The following is a 22,988-nucleotide window of genomic DNA, read 5'->3' as shown; positions in this document are numbered from 1 at the left end:
CTGCTTTTCAGGCTCCTTCTGGTAGAGAAAAGTGGCATATAAGAACCAACTCTTCTTCTTCAGTAATCTCAGGGCTCTCTCAGCCTCGCCTACCTCACAGGGTGTCTGTTGTGGGGAGAGGAAAGGGAAGGACACTGTAAGCCGCTTCGAGACTCCTCCTGGTAGAGAAAAGTAGCATATAAGAACCAACTCTTATTTATTTTATTGGATTTTTATACCGCCCTTCCATACAGCTCAGGGCAGTTTATATATAACATGATGAGGGAGATACACGGAATGACCTAACATACAATGTGTCTGTTGTGGGGGGAGGAAAGGGAAGGCAGGAATATCAGGGCTCTCTCAGCCTCACACACCCCGCAGGGTGTCTGTTGTGGGGAGAGGAAAGGGAAGGCGATTGTAACCTGCTTTTGAGGCTCCTTCTGGTAGAGAAAAGTGGCATATAAGAACCAGCTGTTCTTCTTCATAAGGTAGCCCACCCACCTGTTGTTATGCTGGAACATTTGTAGATGCATGCTTATCCCTCGTTTAAACCTGGATTTCTGCCCCCTTGATGGCCAGCCGTTGGTTTTTATATGCAGGGAGTGACTCCCACATGTGTGAATCGGCACTTTGTATTCACACCTCCTCTATGCTAAGAAATCTGGAATGGCTTTTCTTTGACATGCTTTTTCTCAGAATTTAACCCAGTGTGGTGTAGTGGTGAAGAGTGGCGGACTCTAATCTGGAGAGCCTGGTTTGATTCCTCCCCCACATGCAGCCAGCTGGCTGAACTTGGGCCAGTCACAGTTCTCTTGGGGAACGTTCTTACAAAGCAGTTCTCTCAGAACTCTCTCAACCCCGCCTCCCTCACAGGGTGTCTGTTGTGGGAGAGGAAAGGACGTAATAGATGTATTTCATTTACTAGAGGATACCAGGGAGAAAGAAGGAGAAGGAGGAAAAGAAGGAGAAGGACGAGGAGGCGCAAGAGGAGGAGAAAAAGACTTGGTTTTCATAGCCTGCTTTTCAGAACAGACACCTGTGAGGGAGGTGAGGCTGAGAGAGCCCTGAGATTACTGAAGAAGAGATGGTTCTTATATAGCACTTTTCTCTGCCCAGCGTTCGCTGACAGGGGCTCGTGGGAATTGTAGTCCATGGACATCTGGAGGGCCGCAGTTTGACTACCCCTGGTGCAGGGGGTTGGACTACATGACCCTGGAGGTCCCTTCCAACTCCTTGATTCTATGAGTTGTCTTTTTGCCTGGATGAAAAGTCCCGGACGCTCCAGCCTTTCCTCTCAAAAAGGATATTGCAGATACTGTGCTCTTTCCAAGTCTGCAATATCCTTTTTGAGATAGCAGAGATCAGAACTGTGCACTGTATTCTAAATGAGGCTGCACCACTGATCTGTAGAAGTCAACTACCTTGGCTGTTTTGTTCCCAGTCCCTTTCTTAAGAATCCCCAGCGTGGAGTTTGACTTTCTTGCCATAGCCACACATTTTCATTGAGCCGTTCACTATAATCCCAAGATATCTTTTAATTTTGTTAATGGCCAGCTCAGCACGTATTTAAAGTAAGGATTATTTTGGTTCCCATCTGCATCACCATATCCTTACAAACACTTGACCTTTGCCACATTGTTGGCCACTCATTCAATAGGATACTCCTGCACCTCTTCAGAACCTCTAGGTTTTTATCATAGTTTGGCATCATCTGCAGATTTGTGTGTGAGGTTCTGTCAATTACCCCAATAAGCAGACTTCATTGAGGGAAAATCTCTTTATTGAAACTGATCATCATGGAGCGTTTGCTAAAACTAAAGGTCCTACCTTTACAGTCCCCTTATCTACCCTCCACCCAACGGTTCTGCTGCAAAAGCATTTCCTGACCAAATGGCTGGGACAAATGCAGGCTCCAGCAAGCTCCCAAAGATTGTTGTTACTTCAGCTTCAAACACGGGGCCCCTTCATAAAACCCCAGGCTGGCTAGCTACATTCACACCTATGCTAATCAATCCACAATGGATCAAATGCTCCTACAGGATCAAAGACAGCAGTGATGTCCCTATAGGACAGGAAACAACCCGTGAGGAAGAGGAGGAGGAGGAGGAGGAGAAGAAGAAGAACAAGATAGTTGGTTTTTATATGTTGCTTTTCTCTACCCGAAGGAGGCTCAAAGCGGCTTATCTTTGCCTTCCCTTCCTCTCCCTACAACAGACATCCTGTGAGGTGGGTGAGGCTGAGAGAGCCCTGATCTTACTGCTTGGTCAGAACAACTTCATCAGTGCTGTGGTGAGCCCAAGGTCACCCAGCTGGCTACATGTGGGGAGCAGGGAATCAAATCCGGCTTGGCAGATTAGAAGTCTGTGCTCCTAACCACTACACCAATCTGGCTCTCCAGGGTAGGTCAAGCGATACAAAGCAATACATGGCAGAAGCATAACATATAGTTTTGACACAGTGGATTCTAAAGCTTTGGATCCTGGATGTTAAAACTACCATCCAATTATGCGTATTCAGTCTCCATTTATGTCAACAGGATGTCGGTGGGCACGACTTGTTTTAATATTGTAGCACTTGTTCTCTGACGAAGAGAAACATGTGAAGAGAGGCCTGCATGTGGCACACATCTGGTCTATCCACAGTTCTATTTTAATGCAACCTGAAATTAATTTCGATGGAGTTGGGTTTCGTGTAATTGTTGCTGGTGTGGTTTTTATTGTTCAGCAGAATGTATTTATTGTTGTGAACTGCTCCGAGCCCATATGGGGAGGGCTGGTACACAAATTAAAGATCATAATTAATTGCCATCAAGTCATCGCTGACATATGGCAACCGTGGCAAGAGGATGTTCAGAGGTGGCTTGCCATTGCCCACCTCCATGTCATGGCGCTGGTGTTCCTTGGTGGTCTCCCTCCCAAATACTAACCAGGGCTGATCCTGCTTCGCTTCTGAGATCTTATGAGGTCAGACTAGCTTGGCCTACCCAAGTCAACAGGGCAGCTGCCTGTCGATTCCTTATGATTTTTGAACAAACTGAGTAACACCAATCCTCTTAAGACCCTGCATTGGGAAGCTCTTCCTTGTGAGAATGGTCCATTTATTCCTACTGTCTGCTTCCTGCCATTTAACCAACTTTTAATCCCTAAAAAGATGTCCTCTTAGTCCATGTTTGTGAATCTTAGGAACTTTCGGTGAGGTCCCTTTACAGGCCATCTAGTCCAGCCCCCTGCTCAACACAGGATCAGCCCAAAGCATCCTAAAGCATCCAAGAGAAGTGTGTATCCAACCTTTGCTTGAAGACTGCCAGTGAGGGGGAGCTCACCACCTCCTTAGGCAGCCTATTCCACTGCTGAACTACTCTGACTGTGAAAATTTTTTTCCTGATATCTAGCCTATATCGTAAAAGAAGAAGGGGACGACAGAGAATGAGGTGGCTGGATGGAGTCACTGAAGCAGTAGGTGCAAACTTAAATGGACTCAGGGGAATGGTAGAGGACAGGAAGGCCTGGAGGATCATTGTCTATGGGGTCGCGATGGGTCGGACACGACTTTGCACATAACAATAACAATAACAGCCTATATCGTTGTACTTGAAGTTTAAACCCATTACTGCGTGTCCTCTCCTCTGCAGCCGATTAGAAATCTCCTTGAGATCTGGGGTGGAAACTGGGGAGGACAGGGACCCCAGTGGGGTACAGTGCCCCTACAGTCCACCCTCCAAAGCATTCCTTTTCGGCAGGGGAACTGATCTCTGTCGTCTGGAGATGAGCTGGAATTCCAGGGGATCCCCAGACCCTTCCTGAAAGCTGGCATCCCTCAGTTTCTTGTCAGACATTGGAAGTATAAAATGTCAACACATTCACTCCTTTTTTTTCTTTTTTGCCAAACTGCTCAGAGAACTCCAAAATGCCAGTAAGACAGGACTCCCTTAAGCAGGTTTTGTTTCCCATTGTGCTTTCCAGTTATCTTTAATAACATTTTCGATGAATTTACCTAGAACCGATGTGACGCTAACTAGTCTGCAGTTCCCCGGACTGCCTCTGGACGCCTTTTTACAAACGGTTGGGACATTTACCATTTTTCTGTCCTCTGGCATTGACGCTGAATTCAGCGACGTTACATACACTGGATAGCAGATCAACAATTTCATATCCGAGTCCCTTCAAGACTCTAGGGAGTATGCCATCTGGAGCGAGAGATTTATTGGTTTTCTGTTTGCCCAGTAGTCCTAGAACTTCATCTCTTGTTATCACAACTTGATCCAGTTCTTCAGACAGCCTTCCCCCAAACGGGGGCTCCAGCGTGGCTCCAGCGTGCCCCTCATTTCCCACAGTGAAACCGGATGCAAAGAACTTTGTTCAGTTTTTCGGCCGTCTTCATGTCTTCCTTGGGTAATCTTTAATTCCTTTGTCATCCGAGCTGGTTTCCTGCTCTTGAAATATTTGAAGAAATGCTTGTTTTTTGGCCTTAGTGTTTTCAGAGATCCTGTCCTCCGGAGATCCAACATGTTTTCTTGTGCTCACGTAAGTGGTTTTAGAAAGTGGGTGGGGCCAGGTGGAGCCTTTACCCAGAATGGTTTCTGATTGGACAGTAGAGATTTGGGCAGATTTTTTTAGCCTAATGCTATTTCAGACACCACTCTTCAAGATTCTTCACTGTGTGACTGTGAGGCAGCCATGTCGTAGACCGCTGTGCCTCCCATGGCGGCCATTTTGTGGCAGCCATTTTGTGGCAGCCATTTTGTGACTGCTCCCATCATGCTGTGTCAGAATTCCAAAGGCCTAAGAGAAGTGCAAGGAAACTGACGATGACAAACTGTTTACTTCCCACAAAACGTAGCAATCTCAGCAAAAACCGAGTCCCTCGGTGGCTATCTCGTTTTCGAAGAACTTCTTCAGTGACTTTTAAGAATAATTTCTCTTTTCCATAAATTGTAAAGATTTCTTCACACTAATGCCCTATTTTCCTTCAAAATATCACTTCAACACAATGGTTTTTTCCCACTCTAAGTACAATCTGGGGTTCTAGTGGGCTCAGCCTACAATAGTCTCCTGTTATAGAATTCCAAAAGTGCCTGCAGGCTAAAAAAAGGTTAGGAAATTCTACACTGTCTGAAATTTGGGGGTGATTTTTGAGGCCTCCCCTTCCATGGAGGCTCAGATCACAGATTTTTGAGGCCTCCCAACTCTCCTTTACAGTTCCACCCCCTTTCTTGGCTGGAACTTTGTTCCCAGCCAACAGCCAATCTGTAGTTCAGATGGAAGATGGTTGGTTGGGTGGGAGGGTAAAGGTAAAGGTATCCCCTGTGCAAGCACCGAGTCATGTCTGACCCTTGGGGTGACGCCCTCCAGCGTTTTCATGGCAGACTCAATACGGGGTGGTTTGCCAGTGCCTTCCCCAGTCATTACCGTTTACCCCCCAGCAAGCTGGGTACTCATTTTACCGACCTCGGAAGGATGGAAGGCTGAGTCAACCTTGAGCCGGCTGCTGGGATCGAACTCCCAGCCTCATGGGCAGACAGCTTCAGACAGCATCTCTGCTGCCTTACCACTCTGCGCCACAAGAGGACTGTGGGTGGGTGGGTAGGGAGTCTTAATTGTAGGATGTTTTAAATTTCGACTAAGAACGTTTTAACAATTTTTAAATAGTTCTGACTATTTTTGCATGCCACCCGAGCCCGGTTACAGCCATTATTCCTGTTGTTACAACAACAATAATAAAGCATGGAGCGAGATCCCCCAAGATGCACCCAGGTCTGTCTCTCACCATCCTGACGGCACATACCAGACGTCCGGACTGAAAAGGGCCAACCTCAGAAGGTACAGTGCAGCACTCCCCATTCCAAGTCCGATGATACCAATGAGAGGGATGAGCTGCAAAGGGAAAACGAGAGTGAGAGAGAGAGAGAGAGTGAGAGATGAAAAATCCTCAAATAAAATGAATATTTATCAGGAGGCCTTAGAGAGTGAAAGGGAGCTCTGACACATCGGGAGATTTACAGAGAATGTATGGCACGGCAATCGTGTAGCCCTGCTCTCGTACACAGTGTCGCTGTCAGGTTGAGTGACTGAATTAAAAGAGGGGGAGAAAAATGACCGTGGTGCGGGGAGGAATTGGATTTGGGGGATGAGAAATCGCTCCCTGTGCCCCAGCTTGCAGATGGAGGGGGGTGTGTGGGGGGGAAATAATTTAACACTGCATGCTGGAACCGGGGCGTGGGGTGAACATGAGCTCAGTCAAAAGGGGTCTTGTCTCCTCCTACTTGCTGGACCTTTAATGGTTTTATGGGGCTCCCAGTCATGGAGATCCTATGGAGAGGTGGCTTCTGTTCACTCTAAACTTGGGTGATGAGGATTTGAGCCGCTTCATGAAAGTCAAAGCTGCTGTTTACCTCAGCGCACTCACCACACTTCCATGCGCAACTCTCCATTCCATTCCATTCCATTCCATTCCATTCCATTCCATTCCATTCCATTCCATGTTTGCTTCCTTGCTCCCTCCCTCCCTCCCTCCATTCATTCATTCATTCATTCATTCATTCATTCATTCATTCATTCATTCATTCATTCATCCATCCATCCATCCATCCATTCATTCATTCCATTCCATGTTTGCTTCCTTGCTCCCTCCCTCCCTCCCTCCCTCCCTCCCTCCATCCATTCATTCATTCATTCATTCATTCATTCATTCATTCATTCATTCATTCATTCATTCATTCATTCATTCATTCATACCCCTCCACTTACCCACCCTTGATCCTCCTGAATGGGTTGCATTCTCCTACATCCTTTCCTCTCAAACCAAACTCCACACTTCTCCCTCTCTCCTCCTTCCTCCGGCGCATACTGAATTATCACTTCACTCAGAGGGAGGATACCGTATATACCCGCAAAGAAGCCGACCCGCATATAAGCCGAGGCACCCAATTTCACCACAAAATCTGGGCAAACTTATTGACTCGCATTATAAGCTGACGGGGGGAAATGCTCCATCCTCACAGGCTCTCCCATCCAGCCACTCCCCCCACACACACACAAATAAAGAAAAGTCAAGAGGATGAATAGCCGCTGGGTTTTGTATCCTGCTTTTCACCTACAGAAACCAAAATAATAGTTTGGAAGATCAGAGCCCCTCAGTCAAAGCGTTGATGTCCTACAAGCTGCCAGAGCAAGTTCAGCTTGCAGTACACATTTGCAAAAGGCAATGTAGTGATTGGCTGGCTGGAGCAGGCTTTTATTTCAATTACCGTATATACCTGAGTATAAGATGAGGATCCTAAAAAGCAGAGACATCACCCTGCCAACAAAAGTGCGTTTAGTCAAGGCTATGGTATTCCCAGTTGCAATGTATGGCTGCGAAAGGAAGGACTCCCTGGAGCAGAGCCTAATGCTGGGAGCGATCGAGGGCAAAAGAAGAAGGGGACGACAGAGAATGAAGTGGCTGGAGGGAGTCATTGAAGCAGTCGGTGCAAACTTAAATGGACTCCGGGGAATGGGAGAGGACAGGAAGGCCTGGAGGATCATTGTCCATGGGGTCGCGATGGGTTGGACACGACTTCGCACCTAACAACAACAACAACAAGACGAGGAGGGCTTTTTCAGTGTGAAAAAAGGTGCTGAAAAACTAGGCTTATACAAATATACATACATACATACATACATACATACATACATACATACAGAGTATATAGGGCACTTTCACTTCCCATAGCCAAGCAGTTATGATTGCCATCAACCAACATTATAGAACATGAGTGGATCTGCTAAATGCTAACACAGTGAGTGAGCATTTGGATCTCTGTCAGGGGCCAGGGATGGAGAACCGGCTTGAATGGCAAGTTAATTAAGCCGGGTCATGAGAACATGAGCTACTGTTCGAAATATCTTCTCTTGAGCTGTGTGCATCCTGCCCTTCTGCATAAGGACAGAACTGAAACTGGGAAGGAAAAAAATCAGCTTTCTGAGAATTTCAGCTTTCATTATAAAAAGGAAGTTTCTAATCCAGCCTTTCTCGACTTATTTACCATTGAGAAACCCCTGAAGCAATAGGTGATTGAAGACAGCCCCTTGAAATACCCTTATCTGCAGATGAACATTTGACATACAGTGAATACGCAAGGGACCTCCACTTCAACAGAGTAAGGAGCCACTGTTATTGAACCATCTGGGTATTTTTAGATCATAGGTCTAGTAATCTGTGTACTAAGCCTGGTACATTTCTGTCATCCACAGGAAGTTGGTCCGCCACCCGGATATTTTATGTATATCTATGTTTTTTCGTAAAACAATTCTGTGTACTTAATATTGACCTCTGAGGAAGACCAGTGTAGGTCGAAATGTCTTAGGTCTATGGATTTTAGGACTGAACTAACTTATATATGTGTGACTTGTCACTCCCTGCTATTTTGATTGTTTTTTATATATTTGAGCTCCATAAATAAAATTCAAATGTAATATGTTTTATTCCCATTGAGAAAGCCCTGAAGCATTGTGCAGGCTTCAGAGAAGAAGAAGAAGAAGAAGAAGAAGAAGAAGAAGAAGAAGAAGAAGAAGAAGAAGAAGCAGAAGAAGAAGCAGAAGCAGAAGCAGAAGCAGAAGAAGCAGAAGAAGAAGCAGAAGAAGCAGAAGAAGCAGAAGAAGCAGAAGCAGAAGCAGAAGCAGAAGCAGAAGCAGAAGAAGCAGAAGCAGAAGCAGAAGCAGAAGCAGAAGAAGCAGAAGCAGAAGCAGAAGCAGAAGCAGAAGCAGAAGCAGAAGCAGCAGAAGCAGCAGAAGCAGAAGCAGAAGCAGAAGCAGAAGCAGAAGCAGAAGCAGAAGCAGAAGCAGAAGCAGAAGCAGAAGCAGAAGCAGCAGCAGAAGCAGCAGCAGAAGCAGCAGCAGAAGCAGCAGCAGAAGCAGAAGCAGCAGCAGAAGCAGAAGCAGAAGCAGAAGCAGAAGCAGAAGCAGAAGAAGAAGAAGAAGAAGAAGAAGAAGCAGAAGAAGAAGCAGAAGAAGAAGCAGAAGAAGAAGAAGAAGAAGAAGCAGAAGAAGAAGCAGAAGAAGAAGAAGAAGAAAGTTGGTTTTTATATGCTGCTTTTCTCTACCCGAAGGAGTCTCAAAGCGGCTTACAGTCGCCTTCCCTTTCCTCTCCCCATAACAAACACCCTGTGAGGGAGGTGAGGCTGAGAGAGCCCTGATATTACTGAAGAAGAAGAAGAGTTGGTTCTTATATGCCGCTTTTCTCTACCCGAAGGAGGCTCAAAGCGGCTTACATTCACCTTCCCTTTCCTCTCCCCACAACAGACACCCTGTGAGGGAGGGGAGGCTGAGAGAGCCCTGATATTCCTGCCTTCCCTTTCCTCTCCCCACAACAGACACCCTGTGAGGGAGGTGAGGCTGAGAGAGCCCTGATATTACTGAAGAAGAAGAAAAGTAGGTTCTTATATGTGATGTAGGTAGGGCTGAGACAGCTCTGAGAGCTCTGATAGGCCCAAAGTCACCCAGCAGGCCCCTCATGTCTCAAAGCGGCTTACAGTCGCCTTCCCTTCCTCTCCCCACAACAGATCCCCTGTGAGGAAGGTGGGGCTTAGAGAGCCCTGAGAGGACCACGATTGGCCCAGGGTCCCCCAGCTGGCTTTTGGTGGCTTCTTGTGGAGAAGTGTGGGATCAAACCCAGTTCTCCAGATTAGGAGCTACCGGTCTCAACCACCGCACCAAGCTGGCTCTCTTCAGTTCCTTTTTACTGTGTCCCAAACCCACAAAGCCAGTCGGAACAGAAGCAACGGGGAGACGAGAGAGGAGCGAGCATGTCCCACAAGGGCAACGGTGTCTTCCAAATGACCGCCCTCCTCCAGCCTTGCAAGGAATAACACCGTGAGGAAACACCACAACGTTTGAGTCTAAGGGCACCTTTCCGACTAGCCAAGATTGATACAGGGTGCGAGCTTTCGTGTGCAGGCATACTTCCTCAGTCGTAAAGGTGCCATTGGACTCGAATTTTGTTGTGCCGTTTCAGAACAACAACACGGCTTCCCACTTGAATCTAACTTGACTGTACCATCTCCCGAACTGAGCTCCGCATCGGTTTCCTTGGCTCCCCTCCCCAACTCCCTGCAAAGACGTGCCCCCACCGGGCCGCATCTGTTTGCGTGGCTCCTAGGCCCCGGCTCCCGTCCCTCTTTAACGAAGCTGCCTGGAACGCCAGTAGCTTTTGTATCCAATTCCAAGGTAATTTCCTTCCCGGCCTGCTCTGTGAATCCCCAGGAGGCTAGAGGCGCAAAGCCTCAATCCGAAAGGATACAGCAGCCGTTTGACCTTTCCCAAATTGCACTGGCCTCTCGTACCCGCCTAAGTATTTGGAGCATAATGGACCCCTCGGCTCACCCCCTGCCCTCCAGGAAACGAAAACAGGCAGGTGTGGTATAATCTCAACTATTGCCATTAAGGCAAAGCAAAACAAAGGAGGGAAGGGTGCGTGTGAGAGAGCTCACGCAAAAATGGGCTTAGTGATGGAGAAAGACGATTAGGAGAACCTGCAGGTTGGTCCTTGGCAGAGCTAGGAGCCTACCTCCCAAAGACTGCTGCTCTCGGGTTCTGTGAGGACAGAGAAAAGGGACGGTCTCACTATGGGTGACAATTAGCCGAGCGGCTCTGGAGACGAGGAGCGGAGGTTGACAAATTGTTTTTAGAGCCGTGGGGCTGGTGTAGAGGCATCTTTGCTATGTTCACGCTATGGTCCTCACTAGGGGTTGAGCCCGGGCCAAACGAGTTTCCAGAAGAAGCCATCAGAGCACAGTGCAGATTGGCTAGTGCCTGTGAGGTCATTGATTGATATTGTGGCTCTTTGAAAACCGTGAGTGGGGGAAGCATCAGACTAGACATGACGATGAGATGAGATGAGATCTCCCAGGTGGCTTTTCAAGACTACAGAGTTGGATGTACCTATGGGTGAGATCAGAGTTCTGCGGCAGGGAAGCGTTAACTGTTTCCTCTGCAGGTCATTTTCCTGTCCTCAGTTATCTCTCCCGGAGCAGGGAGGGGGGGTGGCTGCAATGCACACCATGCCTGTAGGGTTCTCCTGCAGGGCCAATTTAAAAACTGGAAGGGCCACCCGAAGGTGACCGAGTGGCTTGAGATTAACGATTTAACTCTCTCCCCGTGGCCATGATTCAAAATGGGAAGCGATGTGCTCTTTCGAGAACCGCAGGAGATGTTTAAATGGCAAAGATGAGATACTGTCCACTTTCTGCTTCTTCTGTAGGTTCGTAAGAGCACGGCGAGCTAGTTTCAAGCAGCAAAAAGGAGACCAGGGCGGGGAGGGGGAAGCTAAGCGTGGCTTCTTAATCAGAGGCCCTTGTGGTTATTTCTCTTTGGCTCAGCACTCCGTATCCCCCCTGCTGCCCCATGAAGGAGGGAGAGCAAAATGGGGGAGGAGGGGAATTATTTCTGTGCTGGAAGTGAGACCGTGGCATCAGCAGGACACCAATTACATTGTTCCCACCTCCCCCCACCCCACCCCACCCCACGCCAGATTCTTCTGTTGGTTGCTAGTGTTTGGCTGGCAACACTGTGATGCTCAAGGAATTTCCAGTGGCACCTTTAGCACAGCGCTTTTTTCGACTGTTTCCACACTGGAAACTTCACACCGAGCTGCAGACTGGAGTTTGAGCCAGGTCAGGTTGCCCCGCCTCTTCCTGCTTCCGCACGGGGGGAGCATTTGGCTTTGGTGCACCTCGTCCACCCCAGATTTGTTCTCCCACATAGGAGTCGGGGCAGTGAGGTTCCCAGTGCGGAAACGGTCTTCCTTAAGGGATGTTGCAGCCTCTCCCAATGCTACTCCCTCCAGGCACTGTCCTTAAAGTCACCTGGTGTTTGCTGGGACTATGTTAGCAAGCCTGGAGAATAGACCTCCTGACCTCCAAATGGGGATGAGGAAGTCGTCCAGCATTACAGCTAGATTCACGAGGATGGTCGTGTTGGTCTGAAGGACCACAACAAAATTTGTGTCCCATGGCATCTTGAAGGCCAGCAAAGACTGATTCAGGGCATGAGCAAATTCCTTTCTCCTGGAAATTTTTAAACAGAGGCTAGATAGCCATCTGACGGAGAGGCTGATTCTGTGAAGGTTCAAGGGGGTGGCAGGTGACAGTGGGTGAGCGATAGGGTTGTGAGCGTCCTGTATAGTACAGGGGGTTGGGCTAGATGACCCAGGAGGTCCCTTCCAAATCTATGATTCTATGATTCTGTACTCTTACGATCCCTTGTCTGAGGAAGTGTGCATGCACATGAAAGCTCACGCCTGGAAGAAATCGTTGTAGGTCTGAAAGGTGTGGAAGGACGCAAATGTTGTTCCAGCATTACTGTTTCTTTCCGGACTACAAGTGCTTGCAGTGGTAAAGGCTGCTCTGGAGAAACAACCCCAGTGAGGTCTATCTCCTCCCCAACTTCACCCTCTCTTGGTGCTATCTCCAAATCTCTCAGAATTTCCCAACCCAAAAACTGGCATCCCTTTGTGGAGGGAGCGGGCTGCATTTGGCCCTCTGCGGAAACTCATCGCTGCTTTGAGACATGTGAGGTCTGCTGGGTGACCTCGGGTCAGTCACAGTTCTCTCAGAGCTCTCTCAGCCCCACCTACCTCTCAGGGTGTCTGTTGTGAGGAGAGGAAGGTGATTGTAAGGGGTTCTGAGACTCCCTTGGGTAGTAAAAAGCAGGGCACACAAGACCAGTTCTTCTCCTTCTCATCTCCAGCTATCACCTGGAGGTTGGCAACCCTAATCCAGACTACAAGCCCCCACTAATACCGGGTTCTCCTGTTGGCAGAACATTCCTACCTCCCCTCCTGCCACTGGAGCCTGTTCATCTCCCTGAAATGCTGCTCCAGGAGTGGGGGGCTGGGGACCATCAGGAAGAACCTGAGAATCAAATGGGGGTCTCCAGCCGAAAGGGTTTTTTTGATGGGAATTACCCCACCCCTTTCCATAACAGAAATTCAGTGCAGCTCCAATCCGTTTGAAAACGAGGACGGCAGAAGAGAAAGGAGTTACCCAAGGACTGCAGCGGAGGTAGTCAAACTGCGGCCCTCCAGATGTCCATGGACTACAATTCCCATGAGCCCCTGCCAGCGTTCGCTGGCAGGGGCTCATGGGAATTGTAGTCCATGGACATCTGGAGGGCCGCAGTTTGACTACCCCTGGACTGCACAAATAAGCAGGGGGGGAGGATCAGAGATGTGTGTGTGTGTGCCCTTGCGTGCATGATAAGTAAGGTAAGAGAAAGATGTAAACACAAGGACTAGAAACTTGGACATTAAAGCGTCAGGAGTCCAAAGGCCAGAAACAGATGCTGCTGCTCTCTTAACAGAAAGTACACAACAGAAAGGATGAAGGAGGAAGGAGGAAGGAGGAGAAAGGTTTGATTTCCATCCAATCATCAAGAGAGGAAACTCGGGAAGCTGGCATTATCCCCCCCCCCATCATATAACATCCCCTCCCCTCCGCCCCTCCTTTGATTTCTCCGCATGCTCGTTTTCAGGCATGGTCTCCCCCCTACTTCTTCTCGTTTGGCTTCTGCACCGTTCAGCAGATGCCAGGTGTGATTCAGGAGGTTCGAGCGGTTGGGAAAGAATGATTTTCTTTTTTGCACCATGCGCCGGCCCGCTGCCAGGTAGACCTGGCAGGAGCCGCTAGCCGAAAACGCGCCGGGTAATAAAGAATGACGCCACCGTCCCAGGGACTGCTGGCACCTCTGCAAAGCCAGGGCTTGCAGACGTCTTTCGCCATCTGCTGCTGGCACCTTTTGGGTTATTAATACCGGAGACACATCTGAGGATGGGGCTCGTCGCTGGGGATAAACATACAAATTTGGCTGCTACCTGGAAGGAAGTGGTGATGGCTTTATAGTGGGGATGTGAACCAGACAGAGCGTGGAAGAAGGGTGGCCTGGCGCAGATCCCAAACTGCTTTCTTGTCTGATATCCTCATGAATGTTCTCTCTTTCTCTCCCCCTCCCCACCACGGATCTTTGGAAGTTGCAGAAAGTACCTCAAAAATGCCGTATAAGCAAAACCGAGAGCTGCTGGGTTTTGTTTCTGTCTGGATGGGTTGGCAGTCCTGTCACCACAAAGACCCGCAAAAGTGGCTTATAATGGGGGCGGGGGATGGGTAGGGAGTGGGACCACTGAGTGTCCCACCGTGCACTCAGGGCTGATTAGCCTGGTGAAAATAATCAGTCATTATTACTGGCAGTCACTGGCGGTCATCAAGCAAAGGTTGGATACACACTTTTCTTGGATGCTTTAGGATGCTTTGGGCTGATCCTGTGTTGAGCAGGGGGTTGGACTAGATGGCCTCTGTGGCCCCTTCCAACTCTATGATTCAATGATTCTATGATTTTTATTAGTTAACGGATGAAGAATAAGGTACATGAGAAAAGCTGGCAGATTTCTGCCAGGAGTCTGAAGGTATTGGGCAGGTTTTCTCAACCAGGGTTTTGTGACACCCTGGGGTTGCTTGATGGCCCTGCACAGGTTTCCCAAGTGGGTGGGAGTTAATTAATCTGTTATATATTATAAAAATCCGTTACCCATCTATTGGGTGATATGGTCATTTAGAGTCCTGTCATCCTGCCCCCCCATGGTCAATGATGGGCCTGGAGGGGTGAGAGGGGGCGGGATGCTGAGTGGGCGGGTCCACAGCTGTGCTTCCCCGCCATATTCTGAACGATGGCACCACTTCTGGGGTTTCTCGAAGCCCGAAGAATGTTTCAGGGGTTTCTCGCTGGTAAAAAGGTTGAGAATGGCTGACTTGGGGTAACTCACAACAACTTTGTACGGCAGGTGAGGCTGAGTCCAGCTTGGCCCAAGGTCGTGGCCCAGGGGGGTTTTGATCCTGGGTCTCCCCAGTTCTCCCCGCCTGAATAGCCCAGGAAGGTTGGCTGTGATTAGTATTTGGATGGGAGGACCTTCAAGGACGACCGGAGTCGCTTTACATAGGAAGGCAATGGCAGCTCAGGGTCATGACCATAACAAAAGAGAGAAGGCCTCATCCCCTCAGGGCCTAGAATAGTTGCGTAGAGCAGGGGTAATCAACCTGTGGTCCTCCAGATGCTCATGGACTAAAATTCCCATGAGCCCCTGCCAGCGTTAGCTGGCAGGGGCTCATGGGAATTGTAGTCCATGAACATCTGGAGGACCACAGGTTGACTACCCCTGGAGGCAGCGTCTGCCTACCATGCAGGCTTCGCGGCAAAGAGCGCTGGGCTGTTCTACACACATCCACCCACTTCTCTCTCCTGAGAGATGGGGAAGGATGTGGTTACCCTGTCCGGTGCCGTTTCCTGCCCCCAAAGCTGTCAAGGGCATGCCTAAGATCCTGGGGATACCTGCTGGCGTCGGCTGAGGTTCCCACGTGTGTTGCCCTCCCTAAACGATGTAGCGGTGTGGATTATCGGACATAATTTGAGACGTTTTGGGGCCTGAGGCAGAAAATCCACACGGCGCCTCCATCGTGGTCAAAATAGATAACAATAACCGAAATAATGGACAATTTTCTGTCCTTCAATTGCATCTCTAGGTGTGCTGCCTGAGGGCACGCCTCCGCACCCGGCCTACCGGTAGGGCCTTGCCAATTGCCTGGAAAATGAGAAGTACCTTTTAGTCACGGCAATAGTCACAGAATCATAGAATCCTAGAGTTGGAAGGGGCCACACAGGCCATCTAGTCCAACCCCTGCTCAACGCAGGATCAGCCCTAAGCATCCTAAAGCATCCAAGAAAAGTGTGTATCCAACCTTTGCTCGAAGACTGCCAGTGAGGGAGAGCTCACCACCTCCTTAGACAGCCTATTCCTCTGCTGAACTACTCTGACTGTGAAAATTTTTTCCTGATATCTAGCCTATATCGTTGTACTTGTAGTTTAATCCCATTACTGTGTGTCCTCTCCTCTGCAGCCAGCAGAAACAGCATCCTGCCCTCCTCCAAGTGACAACCTTTCAAATACTTAAAGAGGGCTATCATGTCCCCTCTCAACCTCCTTTTCTCCAGGCTGAACATTCCCAAGTCCCTCAACCTATCTTCATAGGGCTTGGTCCCTTGGCCCCAGAGCATCTTCGTCACTCTCCTCTGTACCCTTTCAGTTTTATCTACGTCCTTCTTGAAATGTGTAGCTAAAATTTCGCTATCTTGATGATCTGTTCGCTACCTTGATGATCTGCATCCCCGAATTGCACTGGATGGGTTTACTAGGTATCAGTTTTGGAGACCAGACTTGTACCTCCTAGTTCAGGCGGCTGAAGAATCTCTGCAGTTTTACTGTCTTTATTCTCTCCCATTTCTTTTTGTCCTTTCCCTTTTATTTATTCAATTACATTCTGTAAACTTCAAGAAGTAGGTAAAGAAAAAAACTCTAGGTGGGACACCTGTAGGAGCTGTGTTGTCATCTCTGGGTTGGAAAATACCTAGCGATTTGGGGGTGCAGCCTGGGAAGGGCGGGTGTTTGGGGTAGGGAGAGGCTTGGTGGCGGTGCAGTGCGGGCAGACAGGATGCAACATGCTGGGTCAGCACCACCACTCCCTGCTGCCTGCCACTGTTGCCTGCCACCGCCTGCTACCACTGCCTCTGCCCACTGGCACCGGCCACCAATCTGGCAACCCCGAGGAAGGGTCCAGGCGACCCCAGTTGGTGTCGGAACCCCAAGGCTGAGAACCACTGGCATAGAATCATAGAGCTGGAAGGGACCTCCTGGGTCATCTAGTCCAACCCCCTGCACTATGCAGGTCACTCACATCCCAATCGCTCATCCACTGTCACCTGCCACCCCCTTGAACCTTCACAGAATCAGGCTGTCCATCAGATGGCTCTCCAGCCTCTGTTTAAACATTTCCAAAGATGGAGAGCCCACCACCTTGCGAGGAAGCCTGTTCCACTGAGGAACCGCTCTAACTGTCAGGAACTTCTTCCGGAGGTTTAGACGGAATTTCCTTTGCATTAATTTCATCCCCTTGGTTCTGGTCTGTCTCTCTGGGGCAAGAGAGAAGAATTCTGCTCCATCCTCCATATGGCAGCCTTTTAAATACTTGAAGACGGTTATCAGATCCCCTCTCAGTCGTCTCCTCTCCAGGCTAAACAGACCAAGCTCCCCCAACCTTTCCTCATACATCTTGGTCTCCAAACCAAGTCTGAGAAGGAGGGGTGCTTCTTGGCCACCTGGCTGCACTTGCAAACTTTGTGCTGCCGGAACATCCCATTTTCCTACCCACCAGCAGAGTCCCCGGGTTGCAGCTGAGTTTTGTTCAGCAGGCGTGAGACGTGGCGTTGGCGTAAATCGCAGGCAGAGGCAGTCGGGCACCCTGGGAAGCGCAGCCGCCCAGCAGCGGGAGAAGCTGTTGCAAGGCAAAATTGCTGATCTGCATGGCCGGGGCGAACAACAGCTGATTGTGGATAATGGATGGTTGTGTCAGGACGATCTCCGGCAGCCCGCCCCAGATTCAACCTAGCTCTGCAGCAGGCCTTCTCAAACCTTCACAGTTAACTGTTTCCGTGCAACCCTTCTTTTTTTCAAGGGTCGTCTCTAATTTTTTGAGCGCCAGTGTGATGCAGAGCAGGCAAACGCTGGCAGGGGCTCATGGGAATTGTAGTCCATGAACATCTGGAGGATGGGAGTGGGTGGGATTCGGTGCAGGAGGGGCCTCAACAGGGCACCCTCCCATGCTACCATTTTCTCCATGGAACTGACAGCTGTCATCTGGATATCAGCTGTAATTCCAGGAGATCGCTGCCTGGAGGATGGCACCCTATATGCGCTTATTTTCTGGACAACATCTTCTGCTTCTGCTAGTCTGGAGAGCAAAAGAGTGGTGCTACCTTTAGGAGGAAGAAGAAGAAGAAGAAGAAGAAGAAGAAGAAGAAGAAGAAGAAGAAGGAAGAAGAAGAAGAAGAAGAAGAAGAAGAAGAAGAAGAAGAAGAGAAGAAGAAGAAGAAGAAGAAGAAGAAGAAGAAGAAGAAGAGAGTTGGTTCTTATATGCCACTTTTCTCTACCCGAAGGACTCAAAGCGGCTTACAATTGCGTTCCCCTTTCCTCTCCCCACAACAGACACCCCTGTGAGGTGGATGAGGCTGAGAGATCCCTGATATCACTCCCCGGTCAGAACAGCTTTATCAGTGCTGTGGGGAGCCCAAAATCACAAAGCTGGCTGCAAGTGGGGGAGCGCAGAATCAAATCTGGCTCAAGTCTGCGCTCCTAAGCACTACACTAAACTGGAAGTCCTTGTGGGACACATGCGCGGATGTGTGCGCATATCTACCTGCCTGCAAACTGCTATTTTACTGCACCTTTGGATTCTTGCCATGTAAAAAAGAATGATCCTCATTATGCATTATGTTCCTGCCCTGCTTTTTAATGGGATGGGAGGGTACTGTTTATCGCTCTGTTCAGCTGAACAGATACACTGGCCCTCAGGGGACAGAATGCTGCCCCCGATACATTTTGCACAATGATGTGTCCTTGCACAACTGGACCCACATTCAGGGGTGGCCCTAAGAAGAGGATCGGCTGGGTGGTTGTCAGGTTGCCAGCCCCCAGACCAGGTTAGGAGTAGTCAAACTGCAGCCCTCCAGATGTCCATGGACTACAATTCCCATGAGCCCCCTGCCAGCGTTTTCTGGCAGGGGCTCATGGGAATTGTAGTCCATGGACATCTGGAGGGCCGCAGTTTGACTATCCCTGCCTTAGAAGCTGCATTTTGCACCAGCTGCAATTTCCGGGTTGAAGGACAAGGGAAGGCCCGTGTAGACGCTGGGCAACTTTGGGACACGTCACTGTCTCTTTCAGCCTAAACTATTTGTCTGTTTGTTCATTAGATTTTGTGGGTGCCCACCACAGGTCAACCTAAATCCTTCAGCTTTGCGCGTCCTGAGGAAACGACGTGAGTCTGGCAGGGCGCAGGTGTCATCTGAGATCGTGTTCCTTAAGGCAGGGGCCATGACTGAGAAGGCCTTCCCCTGGTGACGCCTAAGCAAGCCATCTTGAGGCCAGGCACTTGAGACAGGCCCTGAGACTATGACCACAGTGCAGGGGACTGTAACAGGACAGGCCATCCCCTAGGTATGAGGGAATCAGACCATTAACCTACCTCGCAGGGCTGGTGTTGTGATAAAAGAGAAGTGGTGAAGTTAATATTTTTAGCGGCCAAAGTCCCCGTTTTGAGGAAAGCAGGGTGGAAATATCTAAATCGGGTAGTCAAACTGCGGCCCTCCAGATGTCCATGGACTAGCAATTCCCAGGAGCCCCCCTGCCAGCGAATGCTGGCAGGGGGCTCCTGGGAATTGTAGTCCATGGGACATCTGGAGGGCCGCAGTTTGACTACCCCTGATCTAAATGAACGGCCTTGATCAGTGGGGAGAGCAGCGTGATAGTTCTCTGGATTTTTTTAACGTTAATTAATGATATCAGCAAGGGCAATTTGCAGATCTACAGCTGGTCAAAATCAGAGCCCTTCTGGGAACAGAACCTGGCCTTCCTGTGGGGAACAAAAACCCCAAGTGTGTGGGATAGCCACTCAAAACAAGACCTTCTCCCCTTCCTTAGCTGGTAAGACGGGGAGATGTATTTCTATCAAGGCCTGATGGGCATATATAATTTAGCGGGGTTTATTTGTGTTTGTAAACAAAATCCCTGTCATGAATTTTTGATGGACAGCGAGGCAACGGCTTTGGGAGACGGGATGGATGCACAAGTGTGTGTCTGTGTATCACTTTCCCATTCTGCTGCGGAGATTTTCAAGTTGGGCCCAGAGAGGCCGGTCACATCGCAAAGGACGGGGAAAACTTAATCCGGCTTCCAGATTCGGAGGAGGGAGGAAAGACCTGCCCTGGTCGATTGATTTAGGATGCTTTAGGATGCTTAGGGCTGATCCTGCGTTGAGCAGGGGGTTAGACTAGATGGCCTGTGTGGCCCCTTCCAACTCTATGATTCTAGGATTCTATGATTCTAGGATTCTATGATTCCTAGAACATATTTTTGGAGTGGGTGGGATCCCTTTGAGGCATCAGCTATATAGCAAGGTAAACAGCACACCTCAAAAGCTCCCCTCTTGCCAATTGAGTGTGTGCCGGCTTTGGGCATTTCGGGTTAGGGAGCAAAAAGTGGAGCATTAATATCACATTGGCTTGCGTGGGGTGGAGGGAGGGCAGAAAAGTTCTCAAGTCTGGAAATTAATACAGCGGTTTTACAAATGAACCCACCAAAAATGAAAGAACGGCAGAGTTTGTATCCCGCTGAAATACAGCTAAGGGGTAGAAGATAAACTCCAGAGAGTTGGAAGGGGCCAAATAGGCCATCTAGTCCAGCCACCTGCTCAATGCAGGATCAGCCCTAAGCATCCAGGTTAAGTAGAAGAAGAACATGAAGAAGAGTTGGTTTTTATACCCTGCTATTCACTACCTGAAGGATTCTCAAAGCAGCTTACCATCGCCTTCCCTTCCTCTACCCACCAGACACGCTGTGAGGAAAGTGAGGCTGAGAGAGCTCTGAAAGAACTGTACTGTGAGAACAGTTCTAATAGGGACCGTGACTAGCCCAAAGCCGCCCAGGGGGCTGAAGATGGAGCAGCAGGGAATCAAAACCGGTTCTCCAGATTAGAGCTCACCACTCTTAACTACTACACCAAGATCTTAACCACTGCGGACCCACACTCTTCCTTGTCCAACCTTCTGTTTCTTCCAGTGGCCAACCGGCTACAGGAGATGTTGTCCAAAAAAGGACTCCACAAGACAACAGACCTCTCCCTCTCCCTTTCCTCCCCTTTATAAATGATCAAACTTTATGCAGGAGGGAAGGCAGAGTGGTCTAGCCCGATCTAGTTGGAACTCCAGAGCTAAGTAGGGTCCGTACTTAGAAGGGCTCTCAACAAGTCAAAACCTGCAGGAGACTACAATGGCAAATTGCTCCTGCTTCTCACTCACCTTGAAAGGACCTAACTTTAAACATCATATGCTGGCTGTGACTAGATGGAATTGTACACAGAGAGATGTTACATTAGCGCCTTCCCCCCCACATTTACTGGGTCTCTGTTACAGATCCCTGGAAATCAAGGCTGCGGGAACAAAACATCCCTGTTATGAGCAAGATGTAAAGATCAAAGAGGGTTTATCCCTAAATGAGGTAGGAGTGGGGGGGGGGCAGAGATAGAAGAGTTGGTTTTTATACCCTAATCGCCCAAAGGAGTCTCAAAGTGGCTTTCCTCTCCCCACAACAGACACCCCGTGAAGTAGGTGGGGCTGCGAGAGCTCCAAGATAATTGCTCTGTGAGAACAGCATTATCAGGACTGTGATGAGCCCAAGGCCACCCAGCTGGCTGCATGTGGAGGAGCAGGGAATCAAACCCGGCTTGCCAGATTAGAAGCCGCCACTCGTAACCACTATGCCAAGCTGGCTCTCTTCTTGGGGGGTGGTTTGCACATCCCTACTGAGCCTCTTGTGGCGCAGAGTGCTAAGCAGCAGAAATGCTGTCTGAAGCTGTCTGCCCATGAGGTTGGGAGTTCGATCCCAGCATCTGGCTCAAGGTTGACTCAGCCTTCCATCCTTCCGAGGTCGGTAAAATGAGTACCCAGCTTGCTGGGGGGTAAACGGTAATTACTGGGGAAGGCCCTGGCAAACCACCCCGTATTGAGTCTGCCATGAAAACGCTAGAGGGCGTCACCCCAAGGGTCAGACATGACCCGGTGCTTGCACAGGGGATACCTTAACCTTTTACTGAATGGGACTGAAAGTACAGACGGACATAAGAAACAAGCCTTTCCTGAATCAGACACTCAGTTCATCCCCAGAGTTTGAGTTCAGTGGCACTTGGAAGACCAACAAAGTCCCGAGACCTTCTGCCTGCCACCTTGCCATGGACCTGCCCCAAAGGAAGCCTCTGGAGAATAAGGAATTGGGACCTCACGAGGCTTTCGGGCTCTATGGGCTGGACAGGGAGCGACAGGAAAAGGGGCAAGTGGGCTGGGAACCTGCCTGGTCCATTCTCCTCCCTTCAGCTGGGTCCCCCTCCCCGTTCTTCTACTAGGGGTGGGTAGGGAAAGAAGGGGAGAGGCTGGGGCCCCTCACCAGGAAATTTGGTCCCGTAGCCCTGGCCCAAACGCCTGTGCCTCTAAGGGTGGCAGTTTAGCCAACAAATCAACGGCAGAAAGCCCCAGGGGGAAGTTGCATGCTCTCTTTGGGGGCAGCGGTGGGGTGAGCTGCACCTGTTTGCTGCCTGCAGCTATTAAAAAAGCAGAGCCCAAGCAGGAGAAAGAAAGTCATGGTTAAGCGTTCTCTCTCTCTCTCTCTCTCTCGGCAAGGGATGGGGGGAGAGTTTAGGAGGGGCTGGCTACAAAGTGGGTGGGGGTCCCCAGAAGCGCTAAGGAGGAGGGGGGGGTAGAAAAGATAACTCACTCCTGGGTGCCTCTTGAACTGGCGGAAGATCACGGCCCGGAGAGAAGCGCCCCCCACCCCTGGTCTGGGCTGGGAAGCCGCCTTGGCCCCGTCCACTCCCATGATGTGCTTCGCTCGACTCCCGGCCGCGCAACAGGCTGCTCCGGAGCGGCTGGGTCAGTCCAGACCCGGGGAGAAGGCGGGGCGGGGCGGGAGGGGGCAGGGAGTTCCCACTGGGAGGCGGGCTGGGAAAGTCCAGGTTGGGGGGAGACACAGAGAGAGAGAGAGAGAGAGAGAGAGAGAGAGAGAGAGAGAGAGAGAGAGAGAGATGCAAGACTGGTTATTGTGCATGCCATCCTCCCGGCGGGAGCGGGAGATTCCCCAGAATTGCAGCTCATCACCAGAACCCAGTGTGAGCCCCGGGTGCACCTCGAAGGCCCACGAAGTTTCATTCAAGGGAGAAGCTTTCGCGGGCGGGCAGGCTCTTCCCCGATCTGACGCCCTGTGGGGCTTCCAGGCGCCCCCCAACTTGGTCCTAGAGTCATAGAATCCTAGAACCATAGAGTTGGAAGGGGCCATACAGACCATCTAGTCCAACCCCCTGCTCAACGCAGGATCAGCTCTAAACA

General features: G+C 49.8%; 1 protein-coding gene across 2 annotated transcripts in view; it reads right to left on the bottom strand.

Annotated features, from left to right (window-relative positions):
* COXFA4L2 (cytochrome c oxidase hypoxia associated subunit FA4L2) overlaps positions 1–22,530 on the bottom strand; it is a 38,479-nt gene extending 15,949 nt beyond the window's left edge. Inside the window, exons 1-2 of one of the 2 annotated variants that reach the window (XM_077329213.1) lie at positions 22,381–22,530; positions 5,749–5,855 (exon numbers count right to left, since the gene is read on the bottom strand). In XM_077329213.1, the coding sequence (XP_077185328.1) occupies positions 5,749–5,855; positions 22,381–22,482 (209 nt within the window). In that variant the 5' untranslated portion in view covers positions 22,483–22,530. The remainder of the gene's footprint in view (positions 1–5,748; positions 5,856–22,380) is intronic. The other variant, XM_077329214.1, reaches the window with a different exon arrangement.
* Positions 22,531–22,988: the final 458 nt, after the last annotated feature.

The sequence above is a fragment of the Paroedura picta genome, chromosome 3 (genome assembly GCF_049243985.1).
Source record: "Paroedura picta isolate Pp20150507F chromosome 3, Ppicta_v3.0, whole genome shotgun sequence".
Taxonomy (NCBI): Eukaryota; Metazoa; Chordata; class Lepidosauria; order Squamata; family Gekkonidae; genus Paroedura; species Paroedura picta.
This window is presented reverse-complemented; position numbering and strand designations above follow the sequence as displayed.